Source organism: Canis lupus, unplaced genomic scaffold (genome assembly GCF_011100685.1).
Source record: "Canis lupus familiaris isolate Mischka breed German Shepherd unplaced genomic scaffold, alternate assembly UU_Cfam_GSD_1.0 chrUn_S1580H1769, whole genome shotgun sequence".
NCBI classification, from domain to species: Eukaryota; Metazoa; Chordata; class Mammalia; order Carnivora; family Canidae; genus Canis; species Canis lupus.
The window spans coordinates 81027-94571 of NW_023330421.1; the positions used below are offsets into that span (position 1 = coordinate 81027).

The following is a 13545-nucleotide window of genomic DNA, read 5'->3' on the forward strand; positions in this document are numbered from 1 at the left end:
TCTTCTTGAGTCAGTTTACAGTAGATTAACACTTTCTAATTTCTGCTTAGATAATCCAATTGGGTCAGTGATTGAGAGTAAAGAAACACAGTAAGACCTTAGAAGAATCTATTGAAGTATAAAGCTTTGTTGTAACACGTTTTAAATATTTCCAAGCTAGCAACTGGCTTTATTAATATAATGCCTTGAGATTTATCCTCTCACTCCCAATATAAATCCCATGAGAAAGCTGGGCTGATGGCTCTGGGGACAGAAATGAGGCTGAGGTTAGGAAAGATGAAAAGGTTACTTCACGGTCAAGTGGTTACAAACATGGGCTTATGAGTTAGGCTGTCTGGGTTCAAACCCTGTTTCCTGCATTTGACAATTTATTTAAACTTTCTGTGAGTTTCCTTATTTGTAAAATGGAGTTATTAGAGATCATCTAGTGTAGTTGCTTGAGGATTAAATTTTTTATATTTATATTTATAAAATATTTAGAACAGAGCTTGGCATATGATAAGTGTTCAAAACGTTATAGGAGAGTAGAAACCACACTCTGGGCTCTAGGATAATTCCTTGGTTCAACTAATCCTGGTGCTTTATTGAACTAAGGTTATTGGATGGCTTTTTCCAGGTCAATGTATTTGGAAGTTTCCACACAGGATCTTAGGTGTCTGTATATACACAGATACCTATATTAGAAAGAAAAAAATCTGTAAAAACAAGCAGATACCTGTCTATCATTCCCCTTGGGCATATATTTCTGACATGACAATGCCTTTGGAATTACTATCTAGAAAAATGATTTTATCTGTTAATTGACTATGTTCCATAAAAATCTTCAAGCACATAGATACAGGCACTTGGCTGTAATGTTGAAATAAAAAAATGTTGAAATAAAAAATGTGGAAAGATGTTGGTATCCATCATATTCATATTCATTGTGTCCTAAGCTTTGAATCTACATTATCCTTCAAGTGGGCTTCCTAAAAGATTATTTTTATTTCATAAATCCCACTGAAGTGTTTTAGCTCTAATTGTTCCATGAATCAGTGGAGTCGTAGGGATTTTTGCACATGAGGTGTCTTTCATCTCAGTTTAGTTCAGTGTTTTCCACATGTGTTTCTGAATACTAAGGAGTTCCAGAGTGGAGGATCCAAGTTCCCCAGGCATTCCTTATAGGACCTGTAACTGTTTAAATCTCAAGCCCACCTGCGAGTCAAAGTTGTGAATTAACCAAATTAATCAATTAATTAATCAACCAAAATAAATCAATGGTGGTTTTCATCTTTGAGGTCAAAGAAGATTAGGCAGAAATTAACAAAAACCCATTTCACCCCTTCTTACTCCTCAGAGAAATGGGAAGTATCCATGACTTACATATAAGACCTCCGGACCACTGATCTTGGATTGATTGATGGACAGATGGATGGATGGACGGATGATTTTTCAGTTGGGCTCAGTCTGTAGGCTAACAATTTTTTTTGTTTTAGCCAGAATCTATGGGAAAATGGTATGGACAAAATTTTAAGAAGGCAAATTGAAAATAACCTATGCTTTAAAGGCTAGAAAATATTTTTAAAATTAAGGTTGAAAGTAACTTTTAAATCTTTCTGATCCAAGCTTGTTTTTTTTTGTTGTTGTTGTTTTGATTTCATCTCTCTCCCTCACACTCTTTAAAAGGTTTATTTATTTGTTTGTTTGTTTGTTTGTTTATTTATTTATTTATTTATTTATTTATTTATTTATTTATTTTAGAGAGAGAGCAAGCATGAGTGGGGGGAGTGGCAGAGGGAGAGAGGAACCCGACTCCTCATTGAGTGGTGAGCCCTACATAGGGGCATGATCTCAAAAGCCTGAGATCATGGCCCAAGCCAAAACCAAGAGTTGGATGCTTAACTGACTGAGCCACCCAGGTGCCCTTGGTTTGTCTCTCTTAAGAAAAAAATTGTATAACTATTTTTATAAGTCATGTATCAGGTACCTTTGTTCAGCCCCTCAAACACTTTTCGAAGTATGCAAGTCATAAATGAATAATTAACTGCAATAATAGCCATAAAAATTATGTGTAATAAGTACCAAATCCAGCAATAGCAAATGAATTAATGGTTTTCCTACAAAGCTCTAAAATATACAGTGGTTACTCAAAACTCACCATTCAAAAATATGGCTGCTTGCTGCCATTAGAGTGTTTTCAGGTTTCCAAGCCAGAGTTTGCTCAACACACACATTGCAAAGGCCCATCTAACCATTTGCTGTGTGTGCACAGAGGGTAATAGAGATGTGGGAGACCTGATTTGCCCCAGAGCATGAGAACTGGTCTCTAATAAGCACAGCTACTCCCATAACATTTTTGAAATGTACTAACAGAGGTCATGTTTGGGATCTTTCTAGGTATAAGAAAAACTTTAAGATAAAAAAGAAAATACCACTGAACACCATGTGGATTGCCAACTGCATGGATACAGTGGGAGATGCCAACATCCGTTCTGGGAGGTCCTTTGTGTTGGGCTGGCCCACGATGAACTTCGTGGCCACCTTCAGGTAAGACCGATGCCTTGGTGTCCTGTATCTACATGGCTTGAAAAGGATAACATTGTAATCTATTGTCTACCAAGCTGGTGACTCACTTTTTGACCTCCCATGACACTTGTTTTGCCTTGTACTCGGCCTAAGAAGGTGCTTATATCCACATGGAAACAAGTTATGTATAGTGGGAACTACTGGAGTAATTTCCTTCAGTTTTGATCAATGGTTTTTCAAATGGGCTCTAGTAGCCACCTGAGGAGTTAGGAGTTCTAGTTCTGTGGAAGGAGAATCAACAGAATGAGGTTCAAAATCTCCTCTCCAAGATCCTGCCCTCTGATTCCCAGGGAGTATCTGCATTTTTAAATCACCGGAATAGATTTCTTGAGCAAGTACTATTAAAGGGTCCAATTAAACTTGAAAAATTGCTTTTACACTCCCACGTTAATTCCCTTAACAACAGTATGTAATTATACAAATAAACTGATCATGCCGTTGAATACTAGGTTGCCTGAATTGCTGTGTACAGATTATCTTAGTTGGTGATGATCTAAAACAAAATATGATTCCATTGAGTAGAGGTTAGTTGTGTAAGACACATTCTTAGGCTGACAAGAGGATGGGGAATGTGGATCTCGACCCTGGATATCCTGAGTAGACACCTCTGAGTTTACAGGGATCATGCCACACTTGCATCTCTGTTTGAAACATCCACACCCCAAGCCTCATTCCTGTTTTATGTGGTTGTACTTAACATACTGCTTTCTTCTCCTCACCCCACTCCACCAAAATCTCACAGGTCATCATAAATGTAAGACAACAAAAATCTTTACAAGTTGTTAATTTATTAATCCTATAATGCAGCTGTTGATTTAATGAAAAATTTTCAAATCTTATTAGGAAGAAACATGTATTTATATCCTCTCTGCAGGTCTTCTTTTCCATAAAGATCATCAGTTCCCATTGCTTAATATCTTCTCCAGGTTGCAAGAGGATGGAAAGAGTTTCAAATGGGAATTAAAAAGAAAAAGGGAATATATAAAGTGTTTGGTAGGGGGATGTCCAAAAAAAAAATTCCCCCTAATAGGAGGAAAATGTGGAAGCCATTTAACTATTAGTTAAAAAGCTGTATAAATATATAGAAGGCATTTATAACAACATCTGGCACCTAATGCTTTTGTTATTGATTATTATTACTGTTCTGTGGATTGGCACGAGTAACTAGAAGCTGTGTCTATGCACCTAGGCAGGTTGGGACACTAAATGGGCATTCTACTTTCTTGATGCGACAGGTCCTGAAATGGTGATGGAGAGGGTGCGGAGTAGTGTTGCTGGTAGAATTATACAATGTGACAGCCACCGTGGACAGTTTGATGGCTCCTCAATAAGTGAAACACAATTACATATGACCTCCAGACACATATCCAAGAGAAAGGAAAATATATGTCCATGCAAAAATTAATACACAAACATTTGTAGCAGCATTGTTGACAATAGCAAAAGAAAGAAAGAAAGAAAGAAAGAAAGAAAGAAAGAAAGAAAGAAAGAAAGAAAGAAAGAGAAAGAAATAAACCAAGTGTTTATCAACAAATATACGAAATGTGGTACAGGAGCTAGGGACAGGAGGGAAGGGAGAGTGACTGCTTAATAGACACATGTTTGCTTTGGGGTGATAAACATGTTCAGTCACGATGATTGCACAGAACGATGAATATACTAAAGGTCACTAATGGTCAATTTTCTTTTATGTGTAATTTACCACAATAAAAAAAATGCTGGTAAGTGGTAAGCCCACGTGTGAATGAGCCTTAAGACATTTGCAACTTTGGATATTAAATGCTGTGAAAATTTTAGCAGAGAACATACTGATCTTTAGTAGTTTTGCATCAAGGGATTGATCTTTCTCAGAAGATCACAGTGATGAAGAATACGGTTTTTAGGAACTAATTTAACATATTACAATCTGCCATATGTATAAAGAAATAAAAATATTACAGGTGTTTTTTCTGAAAAAGATATTCTTGTTTCTGAGCCAAGACAGTTCCATCAAATTGCTAAATTTCTTAAATGTGATTTAATTTGAATGGTAATATTCTTTATATCCGAATAGCCCTTGCAGCTGCAGGAACACTCTGAGCTATAATTAACCTTTTTCCAGTTCTGGAAACTAAATATCAAAGTGGTTAACAACATGCCCGTGATCACATAGCTTGCATCACATAGTCACAATTAAGTTTTCAGATTTGAAATCAACTTTTCTTCCTCTTTAGGATCTACTTCCCATTGCTTTAATACCACTCACAGATGAGTGGTATTAAAGAAGAGTCCACCAAAAGCCCAACTCTAAGGGGAGTACAATTTACACATCGACATCCCTTAACAATGGGCTCCTGATATTTTTAATCTGGAATGGTGATCTTAATATGTTATAGGAGTATTGTACATTCCTCAATTTTTTTCTTCTCATTTTTTAAATTGCAGTTCTTCAGAACAAAAGGAAAAATGGCGTTCTTACCTTCAAAGGTATTTTGTCAGTGTATTATTATAAGTCTTTAACCCATGATGGAAAAAATGTAGATCTCTTCAAAGCAGTGCCCCCAAACTATGTTCCCTCCCCTTAGTAGAAATTGTTACACTATCCTCCAATGATTTCTTATTTAATTGTACCCTGGCCATTACTACAAATAACCTGCTCTCCTTTACATGCATATATTGCTTATTTTTTATGAAATTCTGGTTATCACTCTCATCTTCCCCCACTCTCCAACCTCATGATTATAGCTAACATTATTCTCAAAACATATATTAAATTTCCATAAGTGCAGTTTACCCTACTGAGTAATGCTGAAATCAACTTCTAATTCCTACATTTGAAGGTGCTAGTATGCCCTCTGGTCTGGCTAGGCAGGAAAGCTTTGGTGACTGGATCTGCTGGTCAAATCTCACATGACGAGAGTGATCCATTGTTTTCCGAGTCACAGCTTATTTTCCTGAAATATTTTTGCATGTTTCCTTCCGACCCAAAATTTGGTTTTGCTGAGCTTATTTATATGCATTTAAAAATAACAAAGTACGTTGAAAATATGATCAACATAAATTGATTGGAAAATAAGGTAATTTATCCTACTCTATTTTGGGTTACTATCAAATTCGATTAGGTACATCATGCTAGCCAAAGAGAAGGAGCAGCCAAAAAGCATTCTCCTCAAAATCTTCACTGAGAACATCAAGAACTGTGCCTGTGTGAGTATTTTTAAGACCAACAATTAAATTCTGAGTTCCTAATTCTGACTGAATGAAAAAGATGGAGATAGAGGTGGAGACACAGAGAGGGAGGAAGCAGTGAGTTGGGGAGAGAGGAAAGAGAGAGCAAAAGGTAGGAAGAGAGAGAGAATATTTAGAAAAGTACCATGAGGAAAAATGTATTTTCCCCCTCTCCATGTACCTCTTTATAGACCTAAAAACTGCGTCCTAGGTAATATGAAGCAAGAGGAATACATACTACAGTGCTTAAGCAAGGAAAGAGTATTGGATGTTAAGTGTCTATAACATTTCTCTGGATCCTTCTAATTGATTATAGTGGCTTGTAATACAGTGATTTAGAATCAACCTTTTTTTTTCCAATGGCCAGCACTTACATACAGAATGGTCTGGATTGTCCCCACAGTCCTTTTTCCCCTCCAGATATTTTATTTGGTATAACTATAAACTCAGAGAAAAGTTGTAAGTATAAAAGTAATACAAAAAGACCCCGTATACTCTTTATCTAGATTCACCTAATGGTAACACTTTATTCCATTTGCTTTATCACTTATTTTCTTTCTGTCTATTACATGTATGTGTATACTTACGTTTGAGGGTCATACATACACTATGGCCCTTTTTCCTTAAACCTAAGCATTTCTTAAGAATAAAGATATTCAAAAAAAAAAAAAAAAAAAAAAAAAAAAAGAATAAAGATATTCTACAGTTATCACCTTTAGTGAATTTAACCTTGGCATAATACTTTACTCTGCCATTCCCATTCTCATTTTGTCAGTTGACCTCAATAATGTCTCCTTTCTAGTACAGGATCCACTTAAGGATCAGGTGTTTCATTGAGTAGTTATGTCAAACCAGAGGAGTTTTGAAAAGTCTTTTGTTCCAAGGAATATCAAGATTGAATTGAACTAAGAGGGATGACACTTTTAAGGGATCAGCATATTTCTATTTCTATTTCTTTATACCGTGGGGAGAAAAAAATCAAACCAATTGGCCCAGTTTTGTGTGTAAAATTTGATTTCTGAAATTGTAGTACAGTAGCCAAGACATTTACAGTGATGAACAAGATACTTTGGGTATCTTTAAATGGTATTTTTTTTGTGGTTGTTGTTATAGTTTGAAGTAGCTCTAGATCACACAAAACATTATTTGAAGGAGGAAAAAAAAGGTATTCCTGGCTAAAGCAAAAGCCATGCAAATATTTTGATCTGTTGCTAAGTGCAGGCTAGATGCACTGCATGAAGGAGAGAGAATTCTCTAGCAGCAGAGCACATTCTCGTCTCTGCCTTTGATATCAATTGTGGCAGTGGTTTACATTCAGAACTTTCCTTGGAAAATTACCTTGAATTTTTTAAAAATCAACTTTATTGAGGTATAGTTTGGGTGAAATAAACATTTCTGATGTTCTTTCAACCATTCTTAAAGATCCAAGTTTCCCACTGCACTGTTTCACTTCATCGTAGAAAGATGATTCTTAGCATTCCTTGTGCAAAACTGGTGCAAACAGATTTACTTAATTTCTTTTATCTGAATATGGCTTTATTTCACACTGACTCTTGAAGGATATTTTTGGGGATGTAGAATTTTGTTTGCAGATTTTTTCCTTTTAGTCCTTTAGAGATGTTCCAGTCTTTTGGTCTTGATGCTTTCTGATGAGTAGCCTGTGATTAAACATTAACCCTCAGTAGGTGATTTGTCATTTTTTCTCTAGCTGCTTTCAAGTTTTCTCTTTATTTTTGGTTTTTAGCAGTGTGGCTAGGAAGTACCTAAGCATGGTTTTCTTTGAATCTGTCCTATTTGACATATTCTGAATTTCTTGAATTTATAAATTGATGCCTTCACCAAATTTGGGAAATTTTAATCATTATTACATCAAATATTTCCTTCCTCATTATTTCTCTTTCTCTCCTCCTGACAGTTCCATTCTTTGCATATCAGACACTTTCACATTGTTCAGAGATCTCTCAGGCTCTGTTAATTTTTTGAATCTTTTCCCCCCCTTTTCTTCTTCACACTGGATAATTTCTAGTATCTATTTTCAAATCACTACTTCTTTTCATCATCTCCATTATTCAATGTAGCCTCGTCAATAAATTTTTAAAAAATATTTTTTCAGATAGAAATTTCTATTTTTAAATATTTTTCCTCTCAAAAAAGGAAAAGTCATAAATACTTCTTATTTCTACAAAAATAGAGGCAATAGATGCCTCTATTTTTGTTTATTGTGAGCACATTTTCATTTGTATCATTGAGCATTATTGTAATAGCTGTTTTTGGCTAATAGTCTAAGCATCTAGATCATCTCAGGTGTGGCTTCAGCTCCTGAAAATTGATCTCATTTTCCTGGTTCTTCACATATTAAGTAACAGTTTGACTCATGAACAAAAACTAACTTTTCTTTTTCTTTTGAATTATTTCAAAAAATAGTTTGTTTTTCTGAAGTTATTTGTTTAGAGAGAGTTCCTTCTAATGGAATTTGTCTGTTGGGAGATCTTACAACATGCAGGAAAATATACATACATCCCTTGAATTACTATTTGAATGACTATTGAATTACTTTTGGACCATCTGTGATATCAAGCAATTGCATTCAATTCATAAGAAGAAAAATACAATGAAAGGACAAGGAATGAATTATGAAAGAGTTTCTTTTAACTTTGCTTTTAATATTTTCAAGGCCTGTGGGTGTCCACTTGTGCTGTTTCTTCTTTATGCACTGTTTCCTGAAGGACACAGACCCCATTGCCTAAAAATGTTACAAAAACTGTATGCATAGTAAATGTTCTGGTTACATATTCTCTTATTTTAAAATGACTTTTATAATTGAGATAGTTTTATAGATCCATCTCAGATTCCTATTAACTCCTTTCAGAAAATTTTCTGTAAACTTTTCCTAGTTGTATGGAGCAGTTTCTCAATGTATGGTCTGATAGAGAGCTATTATAAGTATCTACTCACTGGCAGAGTTGTGAATGGAACATAAACTTCTAACATTTCCAGTCTCATTTCCTAGATTCATTGGTTTTATTTGTCTTAACAGATTGCAACAATGGAAGTCTTAGTTAACCATGATGCCTGACAAAGAAAATACAGACTAAATAGTAGTTTTTAAAAAGTGTCTTTCATAGCCCGTTCTTATCTGATTTTACTGAAACCGACTATGTAATTACAAAGGAACTAAGCCATACTATACAAACACAACTCAGTAAGAGAGGAAAGTATCTAGTGCTTTCCTTTAATACTATCCCCCTCCCACCATTTTGGAAATAGCCTTATGGAGCTGAGGGTCACCCCATGTGCCCTCTTGGAATTCTCAGTTTTTCTCTTCCTTGCTTCAGCTGCTGTATTTTGTATGCCACAAATTCTTGGAGGGAAATATATGTTTTACATGTTTCCTACTAGCTTCATGTTATATAAAAAAATGAAAATATAATTAAGGGTTCGTGTTCTACACGTGCTTTACTTTGTCATTACCTGAAAACAAGCTTTACCTCTGGAGTATGGATAATAATTTGACATTTGGTCAGATGCTTTAAATCTAAAAACATTTGTAGCAATTTTTCTTATTTATTTTTTACAGTCTGTAACTGTAAGAGTGACAAATTCTGACACGGCAAATGACACTATCAACATGTTACTAACAATGCTGGGAATAACCGTAAGTTGCCTACAAACTATTTTTAGTTTACCAACCAACTTTGACTTTTGAGATTTGTGTCTGTGTGTATGTGTGTGTATGTGTGTGTTGTGCACCTCCCATCATAAGACAGCTGATTATTGTAGATAACATAGTCATATTTTGTCCTTCCAACTTTAAAAATTGAAGGCAGCAGAGCTATAGTATTAGCTTATAAATGAGTGCTATTCTTATATTCCCATTTTAAATTTTCTGCAAATTCAAAGTCATAGCCTAAAATTGGGCTATAATTTGAGAATGCTAATAACAACATGCAGTTTATTCTTTATATTTTTAATACAGACAATAAAAATGTTTCTAAATTTCTTTTTTGTTGTTGTTGTTTCTAAATTTCTAAATATTTCCTCCTCTATTGGACTCTTCTTTCTGTGTTTTCAATTCTGATACGTCCCCATCCCTATTGACCCTAGTTATCACACAAGGAAGAACTCAATCTGTTTAATGAATCCTAAATTACATGTTCTGTTGTACCTTTTGACATAAAGACTACATGGCTACAAGCTACCTCCTTTTGATGCAGATCCTGAGGATGAAGCAGCTCATATCCTTTAGGAACTGGTAAAGACAAAGACAAGTTCTGAATAAGACCATGGATCTGGGGCATTTGTACATAGCACTTTCATCGTGTTTTGGCTTTAACTCTCTGTTCTTTACCTTTTGATGGTGCTCGTGTGAGTTGCTGATATCTTTTTATGAAAGAGAAATAAATTTGAGGATGAGGTTTTATAAGGGAAAAGAGAAGGACAGTGATAGATGGAGAGAACCAAAGGGAGCACTTGGAAAGCACAGCTTCTTATCCAAAATCCTCTGTAAATGTGACGTGACATAATCATAAGATTGTTTGTAAATTCTATCTGACCCAATGGTATAATAAAGCCCTTTAAAACTTCAGAGCAACTAGAATTTGGCAGAAGAGATCAATGATTTCTGTACAAACAACATTTAATAATACATCCAAAATAAAATTGAATTTATATGTACTGACTAAAGCACATCTTTACATACATTTCTACCCTGTATGATATATAAACCCCAAGTAAGAATTAAATCCTGGAAAAGAGAGTGAGTGGTTTGAGAGATGAAGGTGGGGAGATTGATTAATGATTTAACTCATTTTATTTCACGTTTGTGATTTTCTTTGCTTAAAGTGATCAATGTCACTAGGCAAAGAATTTCTATTTTAATGAAGAACTGGGGTTATTTGGCTTTATGTATACCTGATTTAAAGGATTCCAGCATGGCATTTCCAAACCCTACCCTACCTTATTAGCTCTTACTTCTTATTTGCAACACAATCTTGAGCAGATTTAGCTGTGTGTGTGTGTTTGTGTGTGTGTGTGTATCTGTGTCTGTGCCCATCCAAACCTGTGACATTCCTTCATAAGGTGAAGGCCATGATTTTTAATCAAGAGTCAAGGGCACATGGTAACTATTACCAATAATTCCATTTCAAACATTTTTTGTTTTAGTCTCCTGGAAGACTCTTTAAAATAGTTCAGCAATCTTTATAATTTACAATTGGGATTTCCGGTACTACTGGGCAATAATTCTGCTGGGAGTAATCGTTTTCTGCATCTGACATGTTGTCTAGAGTCCTCATCCTTTCTCTCCCTAAAGTGGGGTTTGCCTGCCCCAAAGCCAGTGGCTGACTTCCATCCACTATCTCCTCAAGGTCTCTTGGGCATTTGTCTCCTTTTGCTCAGGGCTGCTGAGCTATTGATGCCTCTCAAGTTACTTTGCTCAGGATTAGTCATAGCAGAGTATATGGCTCTCTGGACAACATGCATCTCTGGGCAGGGACATTTGGAGACAAAAGCCAACACTACCCAAGGAGTCTAGAGACAGCAGAAGAGAGGACTCTGAGATGAGACTTTTACTCCATAGTAAAGGGACACAAATCTCATTTCTTATGCCATGGATCACCCACAAAGTGAGGGGCTGGCTGTACTGTGGTTTCCCGGTCTTTATCAAAAATTACAAGAATCTGGGACAGTCTATTGGAAGCTGTGAGGGGAACTAGTTAACAAGTACTATAGCTACCTCCATGGACCAAATGCCATTTATCCTGGCCCCAATTCTTTCTTTTTGGAAATACAGATATGCTAAGGAAATGTGTTCTTCAAGTACTGTGAAAGATTTGTTTTGACACCTAGTTCTTTTTGTTTCCAAGGGCTCTGAGAAAGACTTCCAGCTGTGGGTGAGTTCTGGCAAGGAAAAACTTCCACTAATTGGTAAGTGTCAGGGAAAATCTAAGATGGGATTGATTGGGTTCAAAATTGTAACTCTAAGATTCAAAGTAATGGTTGTTCTTTCTTAAGCTTCAAAATCCTTAAAAGTGAAAATCACATGCTATATTCACTCACATGTTTATTAAATAATTATCAGGTACTGTTTCCCAGGCATTGATAACATCTCTTCATTCAGCAGCTATGGTTTAGTGAGGGAGAGAAATGTAAATTTTTGTTTCTACTTCTTGTTACCTGACAAACAGAGCTGTCTTGAAAAAGTGTGATTATTTACTATTTACTTACTTATTTTCTCACTTAGGTATGAAAGCAAAATGGATTGGAATTTTTTCCCATACATTTATTTTTCATATTTCAATCTTGAATTCTAGTTCCTAACTACTAAGAAGCCTCTATTTTGTGAGAATCCTCTAAAATCCAGTTATGTACCTGAATCCAGGTACAGATATGTATTTAACACCCCTGCCCTGTGCCCAGTTTTCTCTGCATCATAAAGAAAATGAGATAATCACATTTAAACTCTAGTCTTCACTGATGAAATCGCCTGCACTTTGCTGTTTCTCAGGTTTTTTCCATCACTGTTCTTAAGGTTATTGATAAACAGATTGCACCTCTTCTAAAATAGTTATTAGCACAAGTTCTCTGAAAAAAAATCTTTGGATTAGCAAAATTGTTTAGTGTTTCCAGTAATGGAAGGATTTTAAAAAAAGAAAAAGAAGACAGGGTCGGTAGCAGACCTTGAAGTATAGTAATGGATGGTAATGGTGACAATAATCTCTTCTAGAAATCTTAAAGCATTCCTTCTTACATGAAATTCTTTATCCTTTTAATAAACCTGTGAAGCTATAACTCTTTTTCAAATAATCTGGAAATCTAAACAACCAATTTCCTTTTTAAAAAAAAAACAACCAATTTCTTTCTGCAAAATATATATTCCCAGTCTTAGACTATAGAGTCACAAAGCTCATCACTGAGATCAAAATCCCCCAGTACCACTTCCTGTTTTGAATTAATGTTGACATCTTTGTAAAAGTTGGACAGGGGCAGCCCTGGTGGCTCAGCGGTTCAGCACTGCCTTCAGCCCAGGGTGTGATCCTGGAGAGCTGGGATCGACTCCCACATTGGGCTCCCTGCATGGAGCCTGCTTCTTCCTCTGCCTGTGTCTCTGCCTCTTTCTCTCTCTCTGTTTCTCATGAATAAATAAATAAAATCTAAAAGAATGGTTAGCAGTAAAAAGGAAAAAAGCTAAATACTTATATATGTTTTAATAAAGTACATTAATTTAGATAAAAATGATGTAGATGATAACTTTTTAGACTTTGAATAGCTTCACACACGAACGCAGCTCTAAGGAATCTGAAGAGCCTGTTGTTCATGATGATCCATTACAGCATTCAAAATGCATTTTTTTAACATACTCTCAATTCTCAATTGTGGATTAACTCCTGGTTATCTTGGTTTGGTTGTATTGCTGTCATAGAAGCTTCTTTTTCCTTAATGGAGGGAAGTCCCTGTGATTCTTGCAAACATTGCATTTATGATGGATGAAAAGAACAGCAAAAGCTCCTTTAGGTACATTCAATAATAAATCTGAAATGACAGAATGAGAATTTTCATTCTATTCTTAAAAAACGAAATCCATATCATTGCATAGGGTCTTTGAGAATTCTCTAGAGAGGAAAAACAATTTAAAGCATAAAAGAGCAAAACAAATCACTTGGCAGGCAATTCTGGATGGCTCTGGGTGTGGTTTTCTATTCTCTAACCATCGTTTTACAGTTTGCTTCTGGGTTTCCCACTCTGCACACCCTTCCTTCTGATCATTGCCTGGCA

At 35.5% G+C, this 13545-nt stretch overlaps 1 protein-coding gene across 9 annotated transcripts in view; it reads left to right on the plus strand.

Moving 5' to 3' along the window:
- LOC119878403 (rho GTPase-activating protein 20-like) overlaps window positions 1–13545 on the plus strand; it is a 79960-nt gene that overhangs the window by 35438 nt on the left and 30977 nt on the right. For all 9 annotated transcript variants that reach the window (XM_038589036.1, XM_038589039.1, XM_038589040.1 and 6 more), the window contains 5 exons: window positions 2377–2526; window positions 4990–5031; window positions 5667–5751; window positions 9350–9427; window positions 11637–11697. In XM_038589036.1, the coding sequence (XP_038444964.1) occupies window positions 2377–2526; window positions 4990–5031; window positions 5667–5751; window positions 9350–9427; window positions 11637–11697 (416 nt within the window). The remainder of the gene's footprint in view (window positions 1–2376; window positions 2527–4989; window positions 5032–5666; window positions 5752–9349; window positions 9428–11636; window positions 11698–13545) is intronic.